The 27626-nt window shown below is 45.4% G+C and overlaps 1 protein-coding gene across 1 annotated transcript in view; it reads left to right on the top strand.

Annotated features, from left to right (window-relative positions):
• LOC144497662 (uncharacterized) overlaps window positions 1–27626 on the top strand; it is a 62854-nt gene that overhangs the window by 22372 nt on the left and 12856 nt on the right. The window contains exons 3-9 of the mRNA XM_078219105.1: window positions 5259–5522; window positions 6453–6581; window positions 7265–7348; window positions 10622–10726; window positions 14071–14169; window positions 19243–19344; window positions 22438–22517. Coding sequence (XP_078075231.1) covers window positions 5259–5522; window positions 6453–6581; window positions 7265–7348; window positions 10622–10726; window positions 14071–14169; window positions 19243–19344; window positions 22438–22517 — 863 coding nt within the window. The remainder of the gene's footprint in view (window positions 1–5258; window positions 5523–6452; window positions 6582–7264; window positions 7349–10621; window positions 10727–14070; window positions 14170–19242; window positions 19345–22437; window positions 22518–27626) is intronic.

Genomic DNA, 27626 nt, shown 5'->3' with positions numbered 1-27626 from the left:
AGGGAAGAAGCTGTTCTTGAGTCGGTTGGTATGTGACCTCAGACTTTTGGATCTTTTTCTCGATGGAAGAAGGTGGAAGAGAGTATGTCCGGGGTGCATGGGGTCTTTGATTATGCTGGCTGCTTTGCTGATGCAGCGGGAAGTGCAGACAGATTCAATGGATGGGAGGCTGGTTTGTGTGATGGATTGAGCTACATTTTTCTCAAGATGGCGCCAGAGCGAGGCGACTTCTTGCAAGCTGTGCACAGCATACCTTCTCCAACAATGGTAGGTTTTATTGGTAGGGTTCATTGGTTTTGTACAGGGTTTTATCCAGTGGGGGAATGAGCTTAGGAGGGCTTTGAGTTGGGCATGAGGGGCCTTGGGTATGAGTAGGAAGCATGAGCTGGCATGGGCTGCATGAGGGGCATGTGGGCTGACTGTGCGACATGAGTTAGAATGGAGAATATGAGGAGCCATGGAAGGTGGGTGGTTGGCATGGAGGGTATGAGGGGCAAGGACGAGGTGGCTGGGGAGATATGAGTTGGCATGGAGGGTATGAAGGATCTTGGGGGGGTCGGGTGAGGGTGGTGGGGGGGGGTGCGGTGAGGGGGTGTGATGGGTGATTTTGATTTGATGTGATTTATTGTTGCCACCTGTATTGGTATACAGTGAAAAGTGTTGTTTCTTGTGCACTATACAGACAAAACATACCCTTCATAGAATACATAGGGGAGAAGGAAAACAGAGGCTTCAGAATGTAGTGTTACAGTCATAGCTAGGGTGAGAGTTAAAGGGCTTAAAATATAAGCAAGCTACTGGGCCAAACTCCCAGAGAACTGAAGAGAGCCTTCTATCCAGCCTGTCTCTGTGCTTCGGTGACCCCTGTGACCACTTCTATCCTGGGGCAATGGGCCCAACTCTTCCCGTACTCATTCTCCCCCAGAGCGATGATCCCACAATTGGGAGGAGGCTCTCTCGAAGTAGCTGTGCTGAGCTGTGAAATTTCCCAACTCGTGATGCCTGCCTTAAGAACAAAAATCTGTTCCTTGGTGTCTGTTTTGCAAGAGAGAGGGACAAATCAGTCATTACAATTAGAGGAGGAATACAAAACATTGAATTGAATGAACACAGTGAAGGAGGAAGCAGGAAAGTGATTAGCATCCTTGAGGGGTGGCAGCGGCAAAGTAGTATTGTCACTGGACTAGTTTTCCAGCTACCCAATGTAATGTTCTGGGGATCCGGGTTCGAATCCCAACATGACAGATGGTGAAATTTGAATTCAATACAAATCTGGAATTAAAAGTCTACTGATGACCATGAAACCATTGTCAATTGTCACTAATGTCCTTGAGGGAAGGAAATCTACCATCCTTAACTGGTTTGGCCTACATGTGATTCCAGACCCACAGCAATGTGGTGAATTCTTAACTGCCCTCTGAAATGGCCGAGCGACTTAGTTTAAGGAGAGTTAGGGATGGGCAATAAATGCTGGTCCAGGAAGCGACACCCACATCCCCTGAACAAATAAAAAAAAACTGGATGAAATGTATAAGGAAAGCAAGTGAGGCTCTGACAAATCATTTCTCAGTCCTCTCTGGCTACAGGTGTGATGATGTGGAGATGCCAGAGGAATGCTAACTTTGTATTGTTAAGTGAGGAGGAAGGGATAGCCCCACTAATTACAGGCCAGTCAGCCTGATCTTGGAACGTTAAATCTGTTTCTCGCTCCACAGATGCTGCCAGACTTGCTCAGTTTATAGAACTGTTTTTATTTCAAATTTGCAGCATCCACAAAATTTTGTTTTTATTTTAGTCTGAATTTGGTGGTTGAGCAAATCTTTGGGAAAGATTCTGAGAGAATTTCTAAGAGGCCGTCTGTTTCAACTGAAAGAATTCTCCATCTTTGTGCATGATGAAAGCTTGGCTGAGAGCCAAGACTGACAAATGCATTAGCACAGCAGGGGAACCTATTTTGACCACCAAAGTGAATTGTAAATATAGCTTGATTTATTTTATGTGATTTATGAGAGTCATAGAGATATACAGCACGGAAACAGGCCCTTCGGCCCAACCCGTCCAGGCCCAAAGGATTTCCTAAACTGAACTAGTCCCATTTGCCTGCATTTGGCCCATATCCCTCTAAACCTTTCCTATCCATGTAGCCGACCAAATGTCTTTTAAATGTTGCAATTGTACCTGCCTCTACCACCTCCTCTGGCAGCTCATTCCATATACACACACTACCCTCTGGGCGGCACGCTAGCGCAGTGGTTAGCACTGCTGCATCACAGCTCCAGGGACCTGGGTTTGATTCCCGGCTTGGGTCACTGTCTGTGTGGAGTTTGCACATTCTCCTCGTGTCTGCGTGGGTTTCCTCCGGGTGCTCCGGTTTCCTCCCACAGTCCAAAGATGTGCGGGTTAGGTCGATTGGCCATGCTAAAATTGCCCCTTAGTGTCCTGAGATGCATAGGTTAGAGGGATTAGTGGGTAAAATATGTAGGGATATGGGGGTAGGGCCTGGGTGGGATTGTGGTCGGTGCAGACACGATGGGCCGAATGGCCTCTTTCTGTACTGTAGGGATTCTATCAAAAGGTTGCCCCTCATTTCCCTTTTAAATCTTTCTCCTCTCAACTTAAACCTCTACCCTCTAATTTTGTACTCCCCTACCCTGTGGAAAGACCTTGACTGTTCACCTTATCTAGGCCCCTTAAGATTTTATAAAACTCCATAAGGTCACCCCTCATCCTCCTACGCTCCAGTAAAAAAAAAGTCTTAGCCTATCCAGCCTCTCCTGAAAATTCAAACCTTCCAGTCCTGGTAACATCTTTGTCAATCTTTTTTGCACCCTTTCCAGTTTAACATATTCCTTCCTATAGCAGGTGACCAGAATTGTACACTCCAGGTGTGGCCTTACCAATGTCTTGTACAGTTGTAACATAATGTCCCAGCTCCCGTACTCAATTCTCTGACCGAAGAAGGCAAGTGTGCCAAATGCCTTCTTCACTACCCTGTCTATATGTGACACCACTTTTAAGGAACTATGTACCTGCATCCCCCACATCTCTCTGTTCGACAACACTCCCCAGGCCCCTACCATTAATTGTGTAAGTCCTGCCCTGGTTTGTCTTAGCAAAATGCAACAAAATGCAAAACTGTCCTTTCTGAGATATCTTTTGTCAGTGTCACAATTTTATTCAGAATTAAGAGATCCTTCACTGTCACTGGACCAAAATGCTGGAACTCCCTCCCTAACAGCACTGTGGGTATACCTACACCAAAAGGACTGCAGCGAATCAAAAACGTAGCTCACCAGCACCTTCTCAAGGGAAAGTAGTGATGGCAATAAATGCTGGCCTAGCCAGTGATCCCATGAAAGAATAAAAGGATAATAGAGGCAGAAAGCATCATCACAGTTTAAAAATAATTAGATATGTACTCGTGTGCCATGCAGACTAAGAGTTAGAAGGCAATATTAGAATGGATAGTTCTTCTCTGGCCAGCATGGAGACGATGGTTGAATGGCTTCATTCTGTGCACTGTATTTATGTTTCTGTGGCAGAGGGGTGGAGCAGCAGAAGGAGAGTTAATGGAGGGACTTTTTTGTATAGCTGGCTGAAAGCATCAATCGTGGAGTGTAAGAGGTCGGAGAGGAGATGTTGGTGGGGGGGTGTCAGGAAAAGTTTGAAGGATTGAGGGAGTTTACAGAAATGGAGAGAGTCAAGAAATCATAAAATCATTGAATCCCTACAGTGCCATTTGGCCCATCGAGTCTGCACCGACTCTCCAATCGAGCATCTTATCCAGTCCTAATCCCCCAGCCCTATCCCCGTAACCCACACATTTGCCCCACTAATCCCCCTAATCCACACATCTTGGGATACTTAAGGGGCAATTTAGCTTGGCAAATCCACCTAACTCAGTTGTTGATGCCAAAACATTGAAGTGGTTGATGCGAAAACATTGAATGTATTCAAGAGGCAGCGAGATATAGCACTTGGGGCGAATGGGATCAAAGGTAATGGGGAGAAGGCAGGATTAGGGATGATCAGCCATGATTGTAACGAATGGCGGAGCAGGCTCGAAGGGCCAAATGGCCTCCTCCTGATCCTATCTTCTATGTTTCTCACCTGCACATCTTTGGACAGTGGGAGGAAACCGGAGCACCCGGAGGAAATCCACACAGATATGGGGAGAACGTGCAAACTCCACACAGACAGTGACCCAAGCCGGGAACCAAACCATTTAACATAAGAACATAAGAATATAAGATTCATAAGATAACATAAATTTAAACATGAGACTGAGAATTTTAAGTTTAAGATATTGAGGGACAAGAGCAAATGCAGGTCGGTGAGGACAGGGGTGACGTGTGACTGAGAGATGGTACAGGATAGAAAGTGAACAGCAAAGTTTCAGATGAGATGAAGGATGTGGTCTTCGGAGGCAGCAAACTGAGCATTAGAATAATGGAGTCTGGGTGTGAGAAGGATGATGGGTGAGAATTCCAGCAGTAGCTAAGGGGAGGTAATAGCCTAGTGGTATTACCACTTGATTATTAATTCTGGGGACCAGGGTTCAAATCCCACCGCAGCAGATGGTGAAATTTGAATTCAATTTTAAAAATCTGGAATTAAGAATCTACTGATGACCATGAAGCCATTTTCGATTGTCAGAAAAATCCATCTGGTTCGCTAATGCCCTTCAGGGAAGGAAATCTGCCATCCTTACCTGGTCTGACCTACATGTGATTCCAGAGCCTGTGGTTGACTTGCAACTGTCCTCAGGCAACTAGGGATGGGCAATAAATGCTGACCAGCCAGTGTCACCCATGTCCCACCAATGAATTAAAAAAGCCAGGCTGAAGTAGGAGCAGTGTCAGATAATCTTGGAGTTGAACAGCCTTTGTGATCAGATGAAGGCTTTTTAAGTTCATCTCAGCGTTGATGTTATCATTGATGTGATGATGACGTACCTGTGAAGGACAGAGTTCTTGTTAGTTAACTATATTAACATAACGGGCAGGATTTTACACACCTCCCGTCTGGCGACATGTTTCGCAGAGGCAGCCCACCATTAGTTGGTGGTGGGATCTTCCAATCCCACCGGGGTTTCCAGTTCTATGCATCCCTCCCACTGCCGGGAAGTCTGCGGCAGGGGTTCGCCGTTCGGTGAGACTGGAAGACCCCGCTGGTGAGAACGGTTGGAAAATTCAGTGAGCAGCAACGATGTTCTCATGTTCAGACCTGTTAATCTGACCATTTTCCCTCTCCCACAGAGCCACTGTCAGAGCCTTTCATCAATGTTACCTATGTGCATACCGCCATCAAACTGGCCTGTCAGGTATCTGCGGGGAAAGCGAGTTCCATTCAGTGGCAGAAGGATGAGAAAATGATCACAAATGCTGAACGTTATTGGTTGGTGCAAGGCAACAGCATGTTGATTATTTCAGATGCTACATTATCAGGCTGCGGAATCTACACTTGCACCGTGGAGAACCCTGTTAGCCAGAAGAACGTTTCCTATCCTCTTGCAATTTACGGTGAGCCTTGTCTGTCAGTCTATTCCATTTATTAGTCAAAAAGGATACAGCACCTAATATATCTTACACCCTGCCCCACTAAAGATGTTAATATTGGAAGAACTTTGTATGTTTTCATGATAGGTAGAGGGGGATAAAGATGGAAAATCACAAGTTCATTTCCCCGATTATATATTCCTGACCATTTACCGGGAATGCCAAAGTGGAAAACCATGGGTGCAATTTTCCTGTCCTGTCCGCCATAGGAATTGTAGCGGGGGGCCAGTTTTGCGGCGAGTGCAGCCAGAAAATCCCGCCCCATATTTTAATTTCACAGACAGATCACACAATCGGGGAACTGGAACACTGGTGCGGTATGATACACTCGTCTCATCTTGGAGTTGAAGGGCAGCACGGTGACACAGTGGTTAACACTGCTGCCTCACCCTCCAGGGACCCGAGTTCAATTCCGCCCTCGGGTGACTGTGTGGAGTTTGCACATTCTCCCCGTGTCTACATGGGTTTCCTCCGGGTGCTCTGGTTTCCTCCCACACTCCAAAGATGTGCGGGTTAGATGGGTCGGCCATGCTAAATTGCCCCTTAGTGTCAGGGGGGAATTAGCAGGGTAAATACATGGGGTTACGGGGATAGAGACTGTGGGATGTTGTTGGTGCAGGTTCGGTGGACTGAATGGCCTCCATCTGCACTGTAGGGATTCTATGAAACATTGTCGGGACAGAGTTGAGAGTACTTTAGACAGTGTCTAAGTGGATGGAACCTCACCTTGAGGGGTTGGGGATGGACCCTGAAAGTCACATTGGACGCCTACTGGGAGAAGTTGTATCTCCAAAACTCAAGACCCTTGATAACCAAATTAATAAGGAAGAGGAAACCCCAGCTTGTCAACCCCTTTCAAAATAGCATAAGTTTAAACTATGTTCTCTATTTCAGATTTGCATTTTTATGCAATGCCATTATCCATCGTTGCACTGATAACTGCTGTTGTTGCCTTCGCCTTGAAGATCATTTCCTTCTTGAAGGCCAGCTCAAGAAAGACAGATTTGCTTTTTGCAGAGTTTGGTGTTGAAACTTTAAAAATTTTACAATTTAATGATGGAGACTCTGTGAAAAATGTAAATATGATGCCTGTGTCATGTCAAATGTGCTCCTTTATATCATAGAATCCCTCCAGTGCAGAAAGAGGTCATTCAGCCCATCACGTCTGCAGCGACGACAAACCCACCCATATCCCCATAACCCCATTAACCCTGAGTGATTCATTTCATAGAATCTTAGAATTCCTCCAGTGCAGAAGGGGGCCATTCGGCCCATTGAGTCTGCACTGACAATAATCCCACACAGGCCCTATTCCCGTAACCCTTTTTTTTAGAATCCCTACAGTGCAGGAGGAGGCCATTTGGCCCGTCGAGTCTGCACCGACCACAATTCCACCCTGACCCTATTGCCCACCGTAACCCCATGTTTTTACCCTGCTAATCCCCCTGACACTATGGGGCAATTTTAGCATGGCCAATTAACCTAACCCGCACATCTTTTAGAGTGTGGGAGGAAACCGGAGCACCCGGAGGAAACCCACGCAGACATGGGGAGAACGTGCAAATTTCACACAGGCACTCACCCAAGGCTGGAATTGAACTCAGGTCCCTGGAACTGTGAGGCAGCAGTGCTAACCACTGTGCTATTTGAATATGTAAATGTTCTTAATTCAAATGCTGTTAATACAAATTTTCTTATTGTTCCAGTTTGTGAGTTATTTGAAAATCTACTCCAAATTGTGCAGTATTTGCCTCTTGTCGTCATCCTTGGGTATTGGATATGGCTTGAAGGTACTGTATGTGCTCCTGTTTCCTTATTCCCAGTTGGTAATTATACTTCTACAATACACTACGTTCCAATGCAGCAAATACCAGTTTAATATGTTGCAGACCGAGAATTTGGGTGAGCTCCAATCTTACTTTGCCAAACCATGAATTTAACCTCAATCAACTTGTTGCTTTGCGGACTGGAATCAAAAAAATTTTTTTTTTGCAAAAGACCCACTAAGTTTGGAAATTCCTTCAGAACTGCTCCCATCGACTTTTATACCCTCATTGCATTTCTGAAGAAATTGGAATCAACTGTAATGAATAATTTCCACTCATTCTCAATCTTGCGACCCCAGCAATTCCTGCAAAAATCTGTCTATTTTTGACCAGTCTTCCCGCATTAACACTTGTTAGCCCATTCTCCAAGCTTGTCAAGCTACCTCTGATGTTCCTCAGCGAAGGACATAGAAACTAGCAGCAGGAGTTGGCCATTCAGCCCTTCAATCCCACTCCACCATTAACTTTGATCATAGCTGATCGTCAACTTCAATATCCTGCTCACGTCTCCCCCCATATCCCCATTAGCCCCAAGAGCTGTATCTAACCTCTTCTTGAAATCACACAATGTTTTGGCCTCAACTACATTGTGTGGTAGTGAATTCCACATACCACCCTCTGGGTGAAGAAATTTCTCCTCACCTCAGTCCTAAAAGGTTTACCACTTATCCTCAAACTATGATCCCTACTTCTGGATTGCCCCACCATCAGGAACATTCTTTCTGAATCTATCCTGTCTAGTCCTGTTAGAGCCTTATACGTTTCTATGAGATCCCCTTTCACAGAAACTTATACAATTCTAACAGGATTAGACAGGGTCGTTTCAGAAAGAATGATCCTACTTATTTCTACAAGCTCTGCCAGTCTGGCCGTGCATGTTTCTGCTAGACCCATATTAAATATTTTCCACAATTCTAATCCTTCTGCATTCATATTCAAATTGAGTCTTGAGGAATTGAACACTTTTTAAATGTGGAGTGTCCACATGTAGCCCCATGTAACTGTGGCTTCATGACCTCCAGCGTTACAACCTCACTCCATATTAATATATAGAGTACAGTTGTCCATCAGCTATGTTGATAAGTCTCTATCTCACTGCGATCTGCTCTGGCCCTCACTACTGGCCCCAAAAGCTCAGGAATTCTTGCAAATGTTCCCCTAATTCCATTTCTGTGGCAGAGTAACCTGATCCCACTGAGAATTGACACAAACGTCAATGTTCAAAGATGTTTTGCATTTATGAAGGCCCAAGAGAAAGGGGATGGGAGCATTGATCATAGAATTATGGAATCCCTACAGTGCAGAAGGAGGCCATTCAGCCCATCAAACCTGCACCGATAACCAACCCACCCAGCCCCTGTCCCCTTAACCTCACATATTTACCATGGACGGCATGATGGCATAATAGGGAGGCACAATAGGGGGCACTGCTGCCTCACAGCATCAGGACCTGGGTTCAACTCCCATCTTGGGCCGCTGTCTGTGCAGAGTCTGCACGTTCTCCCCGTGTCTGCATGGGTTTCCTCCGGGTGCTCTGGTTTCCTCCCACAGTCTGAAAGACATGCTAGTTCGGTGCATTGGCCATGCTAAATTCTCCCTCAGTGTACTGAAACAGGCGCCGGAGTGTGGTGATGAGGGGATTTTCACAGTAACTTAATTGCAGCGTTAACGTAAGCCTACTTGTGACACTAATAGATAAACTTTTTTTAAAACTTAAAAGCTTAATCCCCCTGATGCTAAGAGGCAACTTAGCATGTCCAATCCTCCTAACCTGCGCATCTTTGGAGTATAGGAGGAAACCGAAGCATCCGGAGGAAACCCACGCAGACACGGGGAGAAAGTACAAACTCCACACAGACATGCACCCAAGCCAGGAATTGAACCTGGGTCCCTGGAACTGTGATGCCCCAATGCTGGTTGTGACTGGATCAGTAATCCTGTGGGCTGGGCCAATTTTCTGGAGATATAAGTTCAAATTTCAGCTGGCATGTTTAAATTTAGAAACTCAACAAATGAGGATTAAAAAGCCAGAGTTTGAAATGATGACAACGAGCTGGTAGATAGAGTGTTGTAAAAACCCATCTGGTTCATTCAGAAAGGAAACCTTCCAGCCTTACCCAGTCTGGCGTACATGTGTCTCACAGACTAACAGAAAGGTGATTGACTCTTAACTGTTGTGAGAAATGACTTAGCAAGCCAATTATTTTACCTGTTAATTATGGTGAAGCCATGGTTCACCATCACTTTCTCAAGGGTAATTGGAATGGTAAGGCAAGCATTTATTGCCCAATGAAGCCTACATCTCCTGAATGAATGAATAAAAAATATTGGTCCTTTACCCTAATTGGCTTTGTCGTGTTAGTGTCCCCACATTGGTGTTTAGTTGAAATTGGGTGATATAAGATTGCGTTTTTAATCTTGCCCAAAAACCAGGTTTGAAACGCACCCGTTTTCTCGCTCTTTCGGCACTTTGAATTTTTTCGTAACATTTTCTTTATTCATTGAATACAGAGGGCGGAGTTTTACCGGCATGTCCGCCCGAGGTTCGTACGATCCCACCCGAGGCCAACGGAGAATTCCGTTCTCCGAGCCTCGCCCGCCCCCGGAGTCGGGCGGGTGTGCCGGTAAAATCCTGGCCAGTGTGTTAAAAATTACTATTTGGCATAGAGCACATTTTCATGACACTCAGCCTTTCCTCATCGTTATAATCTGTCAACTCTGATATAATTCTTGTGAGATACCTTTGCACCTTCACGTGCGCCTTTATCATTTTTATAATTGGAGAAATGAACAGTATTCGATAAGTGAGGCGTAATCAATGTTTGATACAAATTCAACTTAACATCTTGGTTGTTCAATTTTAACCCTCTGTAAATGGATCTCAGTTCAATTTTTAATGACTTTATTAACCTGCATCACGAGTTGTAATGATTTTTGTATACATTCAAACTGTATCGTTTCTCCTATATCCATTTATTTTCCAAACTTCCTGTCCATTCTGCGACTTGTTTCCTGATTTCAAATTATCTGAACGTTGTTAAAGGCCCGATGAAAATCCAAATATTGCACCTCCTGCCTCCCTTAAGCAATACATGAAAGTCACTATCTCCCGTTCTTTTCATGCTTCACAGTCTTGCCACGTCTTGAGAGGCGCGGTGGTGAATGAACTTGCAAATGGCACATATTCTCTCATCGATGAAATTATGTAACTTTATTCGCTTTTTGTTCTTTTAATAGGACCTGACAAAAAAACAGTGTCCGTATTGGTGTTCTTCTGTCTCTTGGCAATGCCATCCGTATTTTTGATTTGTGACAGGTCATTCACGATCCTGAAGGCCAAGTGTAAGTTTTTATATCCAGTGTTCTAAAATCTCATGGTCAATGTTGAGGGGAGGGTTGGTGAGATTTGGATTCTATGTGTTCGTTCTCTTGGGTATCAGCAATCTAAAGGCACTCAGTCGACTCTTAACACAAACAGCACTGGACACCATGCATCAAATGCAAAGTCTTTGATTACTTGTGCACAAGGAGAACTCTCCACCAACACTGGATGACCGGAGCAGTTCTCAGGTTATAGAGAAACAGCTCAGCAGTTACAAATCAGGAACAAGAGATTTTTCACATCTTTCATTGACATACATATCCACCAATCATAGCATAGGCCTTTTGCCCTTTCTTATCCAATAGAAAACCAACCCTTTATTAGCATAATATGTCCCCATTTCTTACTATTTGGAAATCGCCATGGGAACTTATTATTTTGTTTTCATCCTGCTGTCATGACCTGGAATGCAGTGTTTCTGGAACAAGGTTTTAGATATACTCACTTATCCTGCTTACGTCAGCGTTAGCCTTACTGAAGGCCTGACTAAAGGCTGTGTTTGGCTAATAATCATTTTCCATTACTTGACAGAGTATTTTTTTGACAATTATGGAACTTTAATTTTCACAGTTGTAACCTAACTCCCACATATGGTGTCACCGCACGATTGCACAGGGACCCGGGTTCAATTCCGGCCTTGGGTGACTCTCTGTGTGGAGTTTGCACATTCTCCCCATGACTGTGTGGGTTTCCTCCCACAATCCAAGATGTGCAGGTTAGGTTGATTGGCCATGCTAAGTTGCCCCTTCATGTCCAAAGATGTGCTAAATCCTCTCTAAGTGTCAGGGGGATTCGCAGGGTAAATATGCAGGGTTACGTGGATAGGACGAGGTGGGATTGTTGTTGGTACAGGCTCAATGGTCCGAATGGCCTCCTTCTGCACTGTAGGGATTCTATGATTGAAAGAGTGATGTTCGATTTGATGGTTCAAATTTAGACACGCTGCATTTCTGGTAAATCATAAGGGGAAATTCAGCAGGATTGAGTGTAAATTTACAGTCTCCAGCTGTAGTACTGTGGACCCAGGAATCATAGAATCATACAGTGCAGAAGAGGCCCTTTGGCCTATCGAGTCAGCACCGACACATTAGAAACACCTGAACTCCCATCTAATCCCATCTGCCAGCACTTGACCCATAGCGTTGAATGTTATGACATGCCAAGTGCTCATCCAGATACTTTTTGAAGGATTTGAGGCAACCATCCTCTAGCACCTTCCCAGGCTGCGCATTCCAGACCGTCACCAACCTCTGGGCAAAAAAGATTTTCCTCACATCCCCCCTAAACCTCCTGCCCCTCACCTTGAACCTATGTCCCCTTGTGACTGACCCTTCAACTAAGGGGAATAGTTGCTCCTTATCTACTATGTCCATGTCTCTCATAATCTTGTACACCTCGATCAGGTCGCCTCCTCAGTCTTCTCTGCTCCAACGAAACCAACTCAAACCTATCCAAAGTCTCTTCATAACTTAAATGTTCCATCCGAGGCAGCATGCGAGTGAATTTTCTCTGCATCCCCTCCCGTGCAATAATGTGGCGACCAGAACTGCACACAGCACTCTTGCTGTGGCCACACCAAAGTTTTATACAACTCCAACATGACTTTCCTGCTTTTGTAATCTTTGCCTCGGTTGATAAAAGCAAGTGTCCCATATGCATTTTTCACTACTCTACTAAGATGCCCTTCTGCTTTCAGAGATCTGTGGACAAACACACCAAGGTCCCTTTGTTCTGCAGAACTTTTGAGTGTCCTACCATCATTAAATACTTTCTTGTCAAATTACTCCTTCCAAAGTGTATCACCTCACACTTTTCAGTGTTAAATTCCATCTGCCACTTTTCTGCCCATTTGACCATTCCTTCTGTATTGCCTTGTAGCCCAAGACACTCCGCCTCACTGTTAACCAGACACACTGTCCCTGAATTTACTTCAGCAGCCAATTTTATTTTTTAAAAGTCTTAATGGATATCACATGGCACATCCTCCTTCTTGCTTTTTACGTATATTTACAAAGGGGTCCTGAAACAGGTGCTGGAGCCTTCATTGTACAGCTACTACAGTTTTCCAGCGAAGCATATAAGATGAGAAAGACAAAAGTGACCGTGACACCACAACTGGATTGGGTGTAGGGCCAGGGACCAAAGAATTGAATTATATTGCAGCCATTTTCATTGAATCCCTAAAGTGCAGAAGGAGGCCATTCGGCCCATTGCGTCTGCATCATCTCTCAGTGCATCTTACCCAAGCCACCACCCCCACCCACCCCGCTCTAACCCCATGCATTTACCCCATTAATCCTCCTAACCTACACATCTTGGGATACTACGGGGCAGTTTAGCATGGCTAATCCACCTAACCCACACACTTTTGGACTGTGGGAGGAAACCGGAGCAACCAGAGGAAACCCACACAGATACGGGGAGAAAGTGCAAACTCCACACAGACGGTCACCCAAAGGCTGGAATCAAACCCGGGTCCCTGGCACTGTGAGGCAGCAGTGCTAACCACTGTGCTACCATGCTGCCAGGAAATCAACAAAGCACACCAATTTCCATCAGTGTTTCCAAATAACTTGTGCTGAGTGTGGCTTCCCCACCTTTACGTGCTGCAATGTCAGATCAGGCCCAATATAGAAAATGGACTTGACATTCCTGCTTCAAGCCATGAGTCAGGCTGGACCTTGGTTTGCTGTTTGGAGTATTAGGCTGCTTCTGTCAAATTTCACTGCAGAGTCGACATCTCTCTTCTGTAAAGTAATGTCTGCTCCCCAGCACATCCCAACATTGGAACTTGGGGATCCAGAAGGGGCAAAAGGAGAATTAGAGTTTCTATGTTAATAGCTCCAGGTGACGAGGCCATCACCAGTTGAGATATGATGGCCAAATGCCAACGACTGTGAAATTAATAATAGATCAAGTGAATGGCCTGACAGTGAATTCATTTCACAGCCACCACTGGCACCCGCACACTCATATTTGGACCACAAGTTCAGTAGAGAAAGATAAAGAGGTCACTTTCTGCTCCTGGGAGTATTGGACCACCCAGACATAACCAATCCAGGAGAAATGGGGAGAGAGGTGTAAACATCCATAAACAAGACTCGGATTTGCAATCTGATTTGAAATGGAACAAGTATCAGGCAGACTGCTCAGGATGTAGAGTTTTCCTGCCTATTTTCCTGTGTTCCAGATGATCCAATAATCCCAAACACAGGAATAGGAATATCCTTCAGGTACTTCCCGTGTGCGTGCGTGCGTGCATAATTTTTTGCGCACTCTGTAATTGCGTGTCATTCCTTCCCAGCTCACTTTCTGATGTTAATGGTCGCAGTAACTGCGGCAGGTGAACTCAGTGTGTTGTGTACATCGACATTCCTGATTGCGAAACCAAAGCTTCAAGCTGGTGAGTGGTCAGTGATAAAATAGAAGCCAGCAAATTAATTCTGAATGTTACGTCGGGTCAGGAATTGTCTGGTTAGGATTGTGTCATTTTTGCTACATCGTACATTGGAAACTATCAAACGATTGATGATTCTAGTGCAGAAGGAAGCCATTTGGCCCATTGTGTCTGTGCCACTTTGCAAGACCAATCTGAATTTAATCACTCTACTCTGCTGTCTCCTCACATCCCGACTGAGCACTCTGCCTCAAATACTTCTCCAAATTTCCTTCAATATATACAATGGTCCCATTTCAACAGCTCCTTGTGGTAAAACATTCGATCCTCATAGAATCAATGAATCCCTACGGTGCAGAAGGAGGCCATTCGGCCCCTTGAGTCTGCACCGACAACAATCCCACCCAGGCCCTATTCCTGTAACTTGACATATTTACCCTGCTAATCCCCCTGACACTAGGGTCAATTTAGCATAGCCAGTCAACCTAACCCGAACATCTTTGGACTGTGGGAGGAAACGGTGACACAGTGGTTAGCACTGCTGCCTCACAGTTCCAGGGATCTGTGTTCGATTCCCGGCTTGGGTCACTGTCTGAGTGGAGTTTGCACATTCTCCCCGCGTCTGCGTGAGTTTCCACCGGGTGCTCCCTGGTTTCCTCCCACAGTCTGAAAGAAGTCCAGGTTAGGTTGGTTGACCATGTTAAATTGCCCGTTAGTATCCTGGGATGTGTGGGTTAGAGGGATTAGCGGGGTAAATATGTGGGGTTACGGGGATAGGGCCTGGGTGGGATTGTTGTCGGCGCAGACTCGATGGGCCGAATGGCCTCCTTCTGCACTGCAGTGTTTCTATGATTCTATAATTCTAAACCAGAGGAATGGCACCCAGAGTAAACACATGCAGACACGGGGAGACAAACTCCACACAGACAGTGACCCGAGGCCAGAATAGAACCTGGGTCCCTGGCGCTGTGAGGCAGCAGTGCTAACCACAGTGCCACGATGCCACCCCGCCGCCTGTGGAAATAAATTTCTCCTAAACTGCCTTTTTAACTTGAGTGGCAAAAATACTTCAAATTACGTTGAGAATACAGTACAGAAACAGACCATTTGGGCTCAACCAGTCTCATTCAATATGAATGCTTCACTCAAATCTCTCTTCATCCTTTATCATCTAACTGTTATGGCATGACCTTCCCTAAACTTTTTCCTAAATGTTTTTGATATTACTCACATTGATGCATTCACTTCAAAATATGACGAAAGAGGTTTCTTAGGAATTGCGTGGAGCCAGAGGAAATGGGCGAGGTATTAAATGAGTACTTTGTGTCAGTATTCATCAAAGAGAAGGACTTGGTGGATGATGAGTCTGGGAAAGGTTGGGTAGATAGTTTGAGTCATGTTGAGATCAAAAAGGAGGAGGTATTGGGGTTCTTGAGAAACATTAAGGTAGACAAGTCCCCAGTGCCTGATGGGATATACCCCAGAATACTGAGAGAGGCAAGGGAGAGAAATCTTTGTATCCTCACTGGCTACAGGGGAGGTCCCGGAGGATTGGAGAATAGCCAATGTTGTTCCTTTGTTTAAGAAGGGTAGCAAGGAAATCCAGGTAATTACAGGCCGGTGAGCCTTACATCAGTGGTAGGGAAATTATTGGAGAGGATTCTTCGAGACAGGATTTATTCCAATTTGGAAATAAGTGGACGTATTAGTGAGAGGCAACATGGTTTTGTGAAGGGGAGATCGTGTCTCACGAACTTGATCGAATTTTTCGAGGAAGCGACAAAGATGATTGATGAGGGTAGGGCAGTGGATGTTGTCTACATGGACTTCAGTAAGGCCTTTGACAAGGTCCCTCATGGCAGACTGGTGCAGAAGGTGAAGTCGTATGGGATCAGAGGTGAGCTGGCAAGGTGGATACAAAACTGACTCAAAGAAGACAGAGGGTAGCAGTGGAAGGGTGCGTTTCTGAATGGAGGGCTGTGACAAGTGGTGTTCATGATGTGGAGATGCCGGCGTTGGACTGTGTTCCTCAGGGATCAGTGCTGGGACCTTTGCTGTTTGTAATATATATCAATGATTTGGAGGAAAATATAACTGGATTGGTTAGTAAGTTTGCCGATGACACAAAGGTTGGTGGATTTGCGGATAGCGATGAGGACCATCAGAGGATACAGCAGGATATAGATCAGTTGGAGACTTGGGCGGAGAGATGGCAGGTGGAGTTTAATCCAGACAAATGTGAGGTAATGCATTTTGGAAGGTCTAATACAGATAGGAAATATACAGTAAATGGCAGAACCCTTAAGAATATTGATAGGCAAGGGGATCTGGGTGTACAGGTACACAGGTCACTGAAAGTGACAATGCAGGTGGAGAAGGTAGTCAAGAAGGCATATGGAATGCTTGCCTTCATCGGCCGGGGTATTGAGTTTAAAAATTGGCAAGTCATGTTGCAGCTTTATAGAACCTTAGTTAGGCCGCACTTGGAATACAGTGTTCAATTCTGGTTGCCACACTACCAGAAGGGTGTGGAGGCTTTGGAGAAGGTACAGAAAAGATTTACCAGGATGTTGCCTGGTATGGAGGGCATTAGCTATGAGGAGGGGTTGCAGAAACTTGATTTGTTCTCACTGGAGCGACGGAGGTTGAGGGGAGACCTGATAGAAATCTACAAGATTATGAGAGGCATGGACAGAGTGGATAGTCAGAAGCTTTTTCCCAGGGTGGAAGAGTCAATTACTAGGGGGCATAGGTTTAAGGTGTGAGGGGCAAGGTTTAAAGGAGATGTACGAGGCAGGTTTTTTAGACAGAGAGTAGTGGGTGCCTGGAATTCGTTGCCGGGGGAGGTAGTGGAAGCGGATACGGTAGTGACTTTTAAAGGGCATCTTGACAAGTATGTGAATAGGATGGGAATAGAGGGATATGGTCTCCGGAAGGGTAGTGGGTTTTAGTTAAGTCGGGCAGCATGGTCAGTGCAGGCTTGGAGGCCGAAGGGCCTGTTCCTGTGCTGTAATTTTCTTTGTTCTTTCTTCTTTGAATTCCCTGTTTAATTTCTTGAAGACTAACTTCTATCGCTGGCTTCCAGTTTGCTCTGCCTGACCTGTGGGGCCATTCCCTCTGTGTCTAACCTGTCAAAACCTGTCATCATTTTAAAGGCTTCTCTTAGGTCACTCCCTCAGTCTCTTCTGTTCAATAAAAGAGAGACCAGCGTTACTCACTTCCAAAATGAAAGTCAGAGGGGGACCCACAGCTTGTCATCCTAGCCCCTGCATTTCAGACTATTGGATCATTTAGCCTTGGCGAATACAGGGAGTGTGAAAGCAGCTGTGGAGGGTTCCGAGGCATCAATTTTAGAGCTGGTGTCTTATCATAAAAAAAGAGGCACAAAATGAAGTGTTGGCTCCAGGCCACTCAGCAGTTTGTTCAATCGGTGGACACCGAGGATCAAGAGGGCATAATGCTCATTCAGAAAGCCAGTGTAGACATGATGGGCCAAATGGCCTCCTTCAGAACAAAGAGAACAAAGAACAATACAGCACAGGAACAGGTCCTTTGCCCTCCAAGCCCTCGCCGCTCCCTGGTCCAAACTAGACCATTCTTTTGTATCCCTCCATTCCCACTCCGTTCATGTGGCTATCTAGATAAGTCTTAAACGTTCCCAGTGTGTCCGCCTCCACCACCTTGCCCGGCAGCACATTCCAGGCCCCCTCCACCCTGTGTAAAATACGTCCTTCTGATATCCGTGTTAAACCCCCCCCCCCCCCCCACCACCCCCGGCCCCTCACCTTGAACCTATGACCCCTCGTGAACGTAACCACCGACCTGGGAAAAAGCTTCCCACCGTTCACCCTATCTATGCCTTTCATAATTTTATACACCTCTAATAGGTCACCCCTCATCCTCCGTCTTTCCAGTGAGAACAACCCCAGTTTACCCAATCTCTCCTCATAACTAAGCCCTTCCATACCAGGCAACACCCTGGTAAACCTCCTCTGCACTCTCTCTAAAGCCTCCGCGTCCTTCTGGTAGTGTGGCGACCAGAACTGGACGCAGTATTCCAAATGCGGCCGAACCAACGTTCTATACAACTGCAACATCAGATCCCAACTTTTATACTCTATGCCCCGTCCTATAAAGGCAAGCATGCCATATGCCTTATTCACTACCTTCTCCACCTGTGACGTCACCTTCAAGGATCTGTGGACCTGCACCATAACAATTCTGCGAGCCATCGCTGATGCGAAGTGGGAAGAACATTGAGTGGGAAAAATACCCAATCCAAAAAGGAATGACACTTGGAAGTTGTTATTTTCTAGTTTAAGTTTAAGTTTATTTATTAATGTCACAAGTAGGCATACATCAACACTGCAGTGAAGACACTGTGAAAATCCCCGAGTCGCCTCAATCCGGTGCCTGTTCGGGTACACTGAGGGGGAATTTAGCATGGCCAATGCACCTAACCAGCACATCTTTAGAGTGTGGGAGGAAACTGGAGCACCCGGAGGAAAACCACGCAGACACGGGTAGAATGTGCAGATTCCGCACAGACAGTGGCAAATCGAATCTGGGTCCCTGGCGCTGCGAGGCAGCAGTGCTAACCACTGTGCCACCGCGCCGCCTGCCTTGGTTAGAATACAACCAATGGGTGCGATCTTATCGCTCATTCATGCCACGTTCCCGCTGCGAGGAAGATGGATAATTTGGCGACAAGCCAAATCTCCATTCACTGCAGCGGGATTGGGAAATTCCCCTGGCAAGAACGATTGGAAAATTCCAGACTCTGGTTTAAGCAAATGTATTCCTGGCAGAATTATTTCTACTTTGGCACCAGATTAATAGGGCATATTCTGATGCTGTGCATTTTAGACAATGAATTCTATTCATGTAAAGTGTATAATTATATTTTATGATATACCAACCTTGCTATTGATTTTTTTGAATGAACTGTGTGTTGTGTAAAACTGTAGAAGATATGTTACATCATATCTTATCTCAGTTTTAACTATATAATGATGAGTCTTGAGTCGCGTGCTCATTGGAACTGCACTTTGTAAATTTATATGATGATATCTATTGCAGGTAATGAATGTGAACCAGTCGACAATCTACAAACAAATCTAATTTTTGCTGCATTCGTGCCATTCATTTTAGTTTTGATCCTTTTTGCCGGTTACATCATATGTAAGTAATGTTGATGTGGTTACAGGTTGTATCAAAACTGTTGTAATACATGCAAAGAACTTTGATTGACTGAGATTTTCTACTTCATTCACTCTCCGCTATTATACCATACGTGCTAACTCATATCACCTTGTGCAGTCCCCTCCCTTATACACCACCCATAACTCTTGGGCCTACATCACAGTTTAGCCTCCCTTTACAGTTGCACCATAGAAAGCATTCTGTCTGGTTGTATCGCAGCTCGGTGTGGCTTCTGCTCTGTCCAAGGCCACAAGAAACTACAAAGGGTCGTGAATGTAGCCCAGTCCATCACTCAAACCAGCCTCCCATCCATTGACTCTGTCTACATTTCCTGCTGCCTCGGAAAAGCAGTCAGCATAATCAAGGACCTCACGCACCCCGGACATACTCTCTTCCACCTTCTTCCGTCGGGAAAAAGATACAAAGTCTGAGGTCACGTACTAATCAACTCAAGAACAGCTTCTTCCCTGCTGCCATCAGATTTTTGAATGGACCTATGTTGTATTAAGTTGATGTTTCTCTACACTCTAGCTATGACTGTAACACTACATTCTGCCCCCTCTCCTTTCTTTCTCTATGGTATGTTTTGTCTGTATAGCGTGCAAGAAACAATACTTTTCACTGTTTACTGATACATATAAGAAGATCGCGCATATCGAGACTTCGTACTGTGTTTACCCCAGTCCAATGCCGGCATCTCTCCATCATGGCTACCAATACATGTGACAACAATAAATCAAATCAAATCAAATCTCAGCGACCTTCAGGCCTTGGTTCCCAATTGAACCCCAGGACCCCTGTTGAACTTTGAACCTCTCTCCATGCCACTCACCACCTCCCTCTCCCCTGCCTCTTTCTCCCCCCCACCCCCCCTTGACTGCCATCCTATTCTCATTCTCTCTTTTCCAGTCTTATTTCCCTCCTCACATCCCCCCTTAATCTGTTGTACTTGATTTTGTTTCCACTTGAAGAATTCACTTGACACACATGGTACACCCACTTTTCTTGTTTTGACATCTCTATCTCCTTCATCATCCATGGAGTCCTGTTTTTCACGCCTGCACCTTTTCCTCCTTGTCAGAATGTTCTTACCCTGTACATCTCAAACACCTCTTCCTTAAAGATCACCCACTGTTCCATTGCAATGTTTCCTGTCAGTTCCTGGTTCCATTCTATCCTGTCTAGATCCCTTCTCATCACATTGAAGTTCCAATTTAGAAATATTATCTTCGATTGCTTCTTGCCCTTCACCATTACTAAACGAAACCTAATGATATGATAGTCTTTTAAAAGTTTTTTTACTCCATTCTTAAAGTTCCAAACCCAATGCTCAGAGTGGACCTGGCAGACCGAAATCCATTCCTTGCTTGCTCCAAAAACCAAATTCCAATTCCAATTGAATCCGACTCATGGTCTCCACAAGAGAGGAAAACAAGATCCAAGCTGACAAGATAAGGCACTGCACCACTTCTTGGCTTGATCTGATGCTTGATCTAGCCAAAAGGCCAAGAAGCCTTAAGATATGATAGTCATGTGATATGAAAGCCTTATAATGTGAAAGGCAAGAACCTTATAATATAATCATTCTTACCCAAGTGTTCCCTCACAGACACTTAGGGAGGAATTTTCCCTTCCCGCCTGCCAAGGGAATCGTAGCGGGCAGGGGGCGGACCATGCAAAGGTCCTTTGACCACTGGTGGGATTTTCTGGTCTTCAGGCGAGCATGGCCAGAAAATCCCACCCCTAGTCTACTTGATGTACCTCATTTCCCATCATTGCATTCAGCAATGCCTCCTTTCTAGTTGGGCTGAGTACCTGCAGATCAAGGAAGTTCTCCAGAACGTAGTTCAGATATTCCTCCCACTCCTTAGCCATCACCCTATCATTAACCCAATCCATATTTGGGTAACTAACATCATCAGGTATCCCAAAAGTCATTATATGAAGTACATATTCAATATACATTCAACAAGTGGTGGAATATTCTTCATCATTGAAGAGTTTATGTTTATATTTTACATGTCTTTGTACAGCACATGACCAGTCAGCCATGTCCACTTTTTCTTGCCACAATCGCTTCTTTTAACTGTTTGCCAATTATGGAACCATACAATCCTTACAGTACAGAAGGAGGCCATTCGGCTCATCGGGTCTGCACCAACTCTTTCCCAGGCTCAAACTCCTGCCGTAACCCCACCAATTTATCCCACTAATCCCCCTAACCTACACATCTTGTGACACGAAGGGACAATTTAGCATGGCCGGTCCACCTAACCTGTACATCTTTGGACTGTGGGAGGAAACCAGAGCACCCAGAGGAAACCTACGCAGACACAGGGAGGATGTGCAAACTCCACACAGACTGTCACCCAAGGTTAGAATTGAACCTGGGTCCTTGGCATTGTGAGACAGCAGTGCTAACCACTGTGCCACCCCAGTTGCTGACCCTAAGACCAAAGCACGATATCCTCAAGCATGGAAATGATGCTCATCTCTTAACAGTTTCTGTGAAATTAATTTGCTACTTTAGCTGAGGGATTGAAATAACTAGGCTAATAAATATAATGGAGAAGGGAATTTCATATGACCTGTTAAACTGGGCGGCACGGTGGCACAGTGGTTAGCACTGTTGCCTCACAATGCCAGGGACCTGGATTCAACTCCTGGCTTGGGTCACTGTTTTTGCGGAGTCTACACATTCTCCCTGCGTCTGCCTAGATTTCCTCCGGGTGCTCCGGTTTCCTTCCATAGTCTGAAAGATGTGCTGGTTAGGTGGATTGGCCGTGCTAAATTCTCCCTCAGTGTACCAGAGCAGGAGATGGGGTGTGGCGACTAGGGGATTTTCACAGCAACTTCATTGCGGTGTTAATGCCTACTCGTGACAGTAATAAATAAAACGTAAAAAAACTTAAAACATAGACACACTAAATGGCAAAAATTAAAGGACAACTTGTTTTGTGTTTGAAAGAATTTATGGGCTGCTATTTTAATAATCTTTTCTTTGAAAAACCCTTGCTCAGTTCATTCTGTCATTGATACAACTCATTGTATTTGTATGTTCACCACCAACAGATAGAAAATGGAATGCATGGAGAACTCGAACCCCAACTCCAAACCCCAATGTGAAAGAGGCTGATGACCCTGAATGTATTGTAAGTATTGGTTTAAATATAGGTGGCAAGTTAGAAATGCATCTGGTGTCTGAAACTTTGGTAAATGGACACTTCCCATATTATTATAGAATAATATGAAATGAAATTATGCTTTCATTTTGCTGTTCAAATGTAATTTGTAAGGAAATATGGATGTGTTCCAGTATTGAGCAAAATGCATACCAATAGTGTTAGCTGCAGGCAGAACTTATCAAGAATTATTTATTCTAAACTATGCTCTGTTTAACATTCAGTAGGGCAATTTAAATAATCTCTCTCCTTGTAGGCAACATGCACACCTTGGTCCCTTTGTGCATCAGTCACTGAAAGTCAGCACACAGGTACAGTAAAGAAGGCAAATGGTATGTTGGCCTTTATAGCGAGAGAATTTGAGTACAGGAATAGGGATGTCTTGCTGCAATTGTATAGGGCGTTGATGAGGCCACACCTGGAGTATTATGTACAGGTTTGGTGTCCTTATCTGGGGAAGGATGTCTTAGCTTTAGAGGGAGTGCAGCAAAAGTTTACCAGGCTGATTCCTGGGATGGCAGGTCTGTCATATGAAGAGAGACTTAGTCAGTTAGGATTATATTCATTGGATTTTAGGAGAGTGAGAGGGAATCTCATGGAAGTTTATAAAATTCTAACCGGATTAGACAGGGTAGATGCAGAAAGAATGTTGCTGAATGGTGGGAGAGTCTCGAACTAGGGGTCATTGTTTGAGGATAAGGGGCACACCTTTTAGGACTGAGGTGAGGAGAAATTTCTTCACCCAGAGAGTGGTGAATCTGTGGAATTCACTACCACAGAAAGTAGTTGAGGCCAAAAGTTTCGAGAAGAAATTAGATATAGCTCTTGGGGCTAAAGGGGTCATGGGATATGGGGGAAATGGGGGATCAGGATATTGAATTTGATGATCAGCTATGATCAAAATGAATGGCGGAGCAGGTTGAAGAGCAGAATGGCCTACTCATGCTTCTAGTTTCTATTTTTCTATGTGATTAAATTAATAGCCTAGCGTTTGATGCCAATTAAAATTTTATCACCAATTTTCCCTTATCTAATTGCAAAAAGTGCAATTGCAAATTGGGCGTAAAATGAGAGAACAGGGTAAATACTGAAAGTGCTGCATTTATACAGAGGATTTAAATTGCAATATTAAACACTATGTATTGCTGCATTGCCCAGAATAAAAATGTTTAATGTTAATACTAGACTGCTTTAAGGTTTACGATAAAAACTTGAATGGTAAAATGCCGGGGCAGCACGGTGGCACAGTAGTTAGCAAGATGTGTGTGTTAGGTTGCTTGGCAATGCTGAATTGACCCTAGTGTCAGGGGATTAGCAGGGTAAATATGGGGGGTTATGGGGATGAGGCCTGGGTGGGATTGTGGTCAGTGCAGAATTGATGGGCCGAATGGCCTCCTTCTGCACTGTAGGGATTCTATGTTTATGTCTGGGGAAAATCGATAAGTTTAATATATTCATCATCCAAACCCCTACATCCTTTCGAATAATTTTTACACTAATACAAGATAAATGGAGCAAACTGCCAATGTAAATTTTAAATTTTATAACCACTCCCTAATTTCCTTTTAAACACCTCTGCCCTGATATCGTCGACACTTCTTTAACACTAATTAAAAATGTTCAGGTGTTACAATAATGACCCGATTATTTAAGGTATAAGTATAAGATTTCCATCTTCCATACCAAATCTCATTTGAATTTTTTGTATCGAGCTTACTCAACAGTGAGGATATTTCAGTGACTACTTCATCTGTGCTGATAAAATGGTTTATATGTTATCACTATTTTTTTAATGATTTTAACATTTTATTGTCCCTAAATCTGAAATACATAGAACTTTCATATTCCTTAACGTTTATTCTTTACTACTAGAGAATGCAGGAGAGGTGATGGCATGGGGGCAATGTCACTGGACTAGTAATCTGGAGATCTAGAATAATGCCCCAGGGACCCAACTTCAACAGGGATCTGGAATCTGGTTCACTTAAGTCATTTCGGGAAAGAAATCTGCCATTCTTGCCTTGTCTGGTCTACATGTGACCCCAGATCCACAGGAATGGCCTAGCCATCCAGTTCAAGAACAATTTTTTTTCTTCATTCGTGGGACATGGGCATTGCTGACTGGTCAGCTTTTTTTGCCCATCACTAGTTACCCTTGAACTGAGTGGCTTGCTAAGCCATTTCAGAGAGCAGTTAAAGAGTCAACCTCATTGCTGTGGATCTGGAGTCACATGTATACCTGTTTTCCATTCCACAGTTATTCCTGTAATAGTTACCCAAATCCTGCCATCTGTTACAGTTATTATATTCCTTTAGTTTGTTATACTTCAAATGGCAAATTGCAAATCATGTTGCAGCTACATAAAACCTTAGTTAGGCCGCATTTGGGGTATTGCGTGCATTTCTGGTCGCCACAGTACCAGAAGGACATGGAAGCTTTGGAGAGAGTGCAAGAAGGTTCACCAGGATATTGCCTGGTCTCGAGGCCCATACCCACATCCCATGAACTAAGAGATAAATAGTGGTTCACCAGGAGGAACTTCAATCCAAGGATTAAACAGACATTTATAGTTAAGGTCCAGTTACAAGAAATTAGCATATACCAAAGAACAATACAGCACAGGAACAGGCCCTTCGGCCCTCCAAGCCCGTGCCGCTCCCTGGTCCAAATTAGACCTTTCTTTTGTATTCCTCCATTCCCACTCCGTTCATATGGCTGTCTAGATAAGTCTTAAACGTTCCCAGTGTGTCCGCCTCCACCACCTTGCCTGGCAGCGCATTCCAGGCCCCCACCACCCTCTGATATCTGTGTTAAACCGCCCCCACTTCACCTTGAACCTATGACCCCTCGTGAACGTCACCACCGACCTGGCGAAAAGCTTCCCACCGTTCACCCTATCTATGCCTTTCATAATTTTATACACCTCTGTGGTGAACCATCGTTGGTTCACCACTGGGGTTGTTATTGTTGTTGTTATGGGGGTTGTACTATGTTGTTGGGATAGGGTGTTTACCTGTCCCAAGTGTTATCATGGCACACTCCAGTGGGGTCCCGCCTCCGGTGGCAGGGTATAAGACCCCCTGCTCCGGCAGGACCCCTTCAGTCTGAACGGGTGAATTTGTGTTAGTAGTTTCATTGTTAATGTATTAAAGCCTTCAGTTCTAAAGCCTTGTTTCCGGGTGCTCATTGAGGTGCATCAATTTAATACATTAACTGAGAATATGGAACAGATCCTAAAACCGGATCGTCTGACACTGGACCCACGTGCGGTCGGTGCAGCTAACACGTTCGAACATTGGTGGAAGTGCTTTGAGGACTACCTGGCAGCCTCGGTAGCTATCACTACAGACAGTGATAGACTCCAGGTCCTCCACGCAAGGGTAAGCGACACGATTTACCTAGCCATTCGTGCAGCTTCCACTTACCAGGGTGCCGTCGAGCTCCTAAAGAATAGGTACATTACGCCACCCAACGAGATTCACGCTCGTTATCTCCTCGCTACACGACGTCGGCAGTCGGGCGAGACCATAGAAGACTACGCCAATGAACTCCTGCAGCTTGCCAGGGGTTGTGACTGTAAGGACGTCTCCGCCGAGCAGTACATGCAAGACCTCGCCCGAGATGCGTTCGTAGCAGGGGTAGGGTCCTCGTACATCAGACTTAAATTATTAGAAAAGGGGAAACTCAACTTGACCCAGGCAATGGGGATGGCCGTGAGGTTGGAGGCGGCGTCGAAGAGCTTGGCGCTGTACCCCGAGGACCACGTGCAGTCAACGTGGTTGGAGCAAGCTCTGCTCCCTCCTCGCCCCGCGAACCCGCGCTCCCAGATCGATTCGACGACGGCGGCAGCTCCAGGGGGCCAGCGATGCTATTTTTGCGGTGGGGCCAAGCATCCACGGCAGCAGTGTCCGGCAAGAACGGCAATCTGCAGCCAGTGCGGTAAAAAAGGCCACTACGGCAAAGTCTGCAGGTCCAAACCTAAAAACGGCAGTGCAGCTTGTAACCCTCCAGAACGGAGACAATCTCCTTCGGCGTCGCAGTACCCACGAGGTCCGACCACGTGCGATCTCAGGACGGCGCCATCGTGGCAAACAGAGGAGGAGGAAGACCACCAGGAGTCGCTGCGCTTGGAGCCCTCGGCCACATGCGATTCATGGGGGCGGCCATCATGGTCCACGACGACTAGGAGCGACCAGCAGGGGTCCTCAGCATCCACATCGGCAGCATGCAGCAGCGACCAGCAGGGGTCCTCAGCATCCACATCGGCAGCATGCAGTGACACCCAGGGGCCAACGGTGGCGTCGATCTCTCTGGATCAGACCAGGCATTACAGACTGGAACATTCCATGATGGAGGTAAAGGTTAGTGGCAGAACTGTAAATTGTCTGTTTGACAGTGGGAGCACCGAAAGTTTCATACACCCTGAAACTGCTAAAAGGTGTGGACTCCGGGTTCTCCCTGCCAAGCAGACAATTTCCATGGCATCACAGTCCCGGTCTGTACCGATCCAAGGACGATGTATGGTAACTCTTGAGGTACAGGGCACAGTTTACGAGCAATACAGGCTCCTTGTGTTACCTCACCTTTGCGCGCCAATTCTCCTCGGACTAAATTTTATGGTCCACATGAAGAGTGTGATCCTACAGTACGGTGGGCCACTCCCTTCACTGGCCGTAGGGAGCCAGCCGCAGCCTCCAAATTGCCCAAAACGCCCCGCGTGCAATCTATCCACCCTGAAGATCACGACACCATCCCTTTTTAAAAATCTGGTACCTGGCTGCAAGCCCATCGCTACTAAAAGTAGGCGTTACAGCGCTGAGGACCGGATCTTTATTAGATCTGAGGTTCAGCGGCTCCTCAAGGAAGGGATCATACAGGCCAGTGCTAGTCCGTGGAGAGCGCAGGTCGTGGTAGTCAAAAGCGGGAACAAACCTCGGATGGTCATCGACTATAGTCAGACCATTAATAGATACACGCAGCTGGATGCGTATCCTCTCCCGCGCATTTCTGATATGGTCAATCAGATTGCGCAGTACCGAGTGTTTTCTACCATAGACCTTAAGTCCGCCTACCATCAA

Source organism: Mustelus asterias, chromosome 8 (assembly GCF_964213995.1).
Source record: "Mustelus asterias chromosome 8, sMusAst1.hap1.1, whole genome shotgun sequence".
Lineage (NCBI taxonomy): Eukaryota > Metazoa > Chordata > Chondrichthyes > Carcharhiniformes > Triakidae > Mustelus > Mustelus asterias.
The sequence above is the reverse complement of the archived record's forward strand: the minus strand, read 5'-3'. Positions and strand labels throughout refer to the sequence as shown.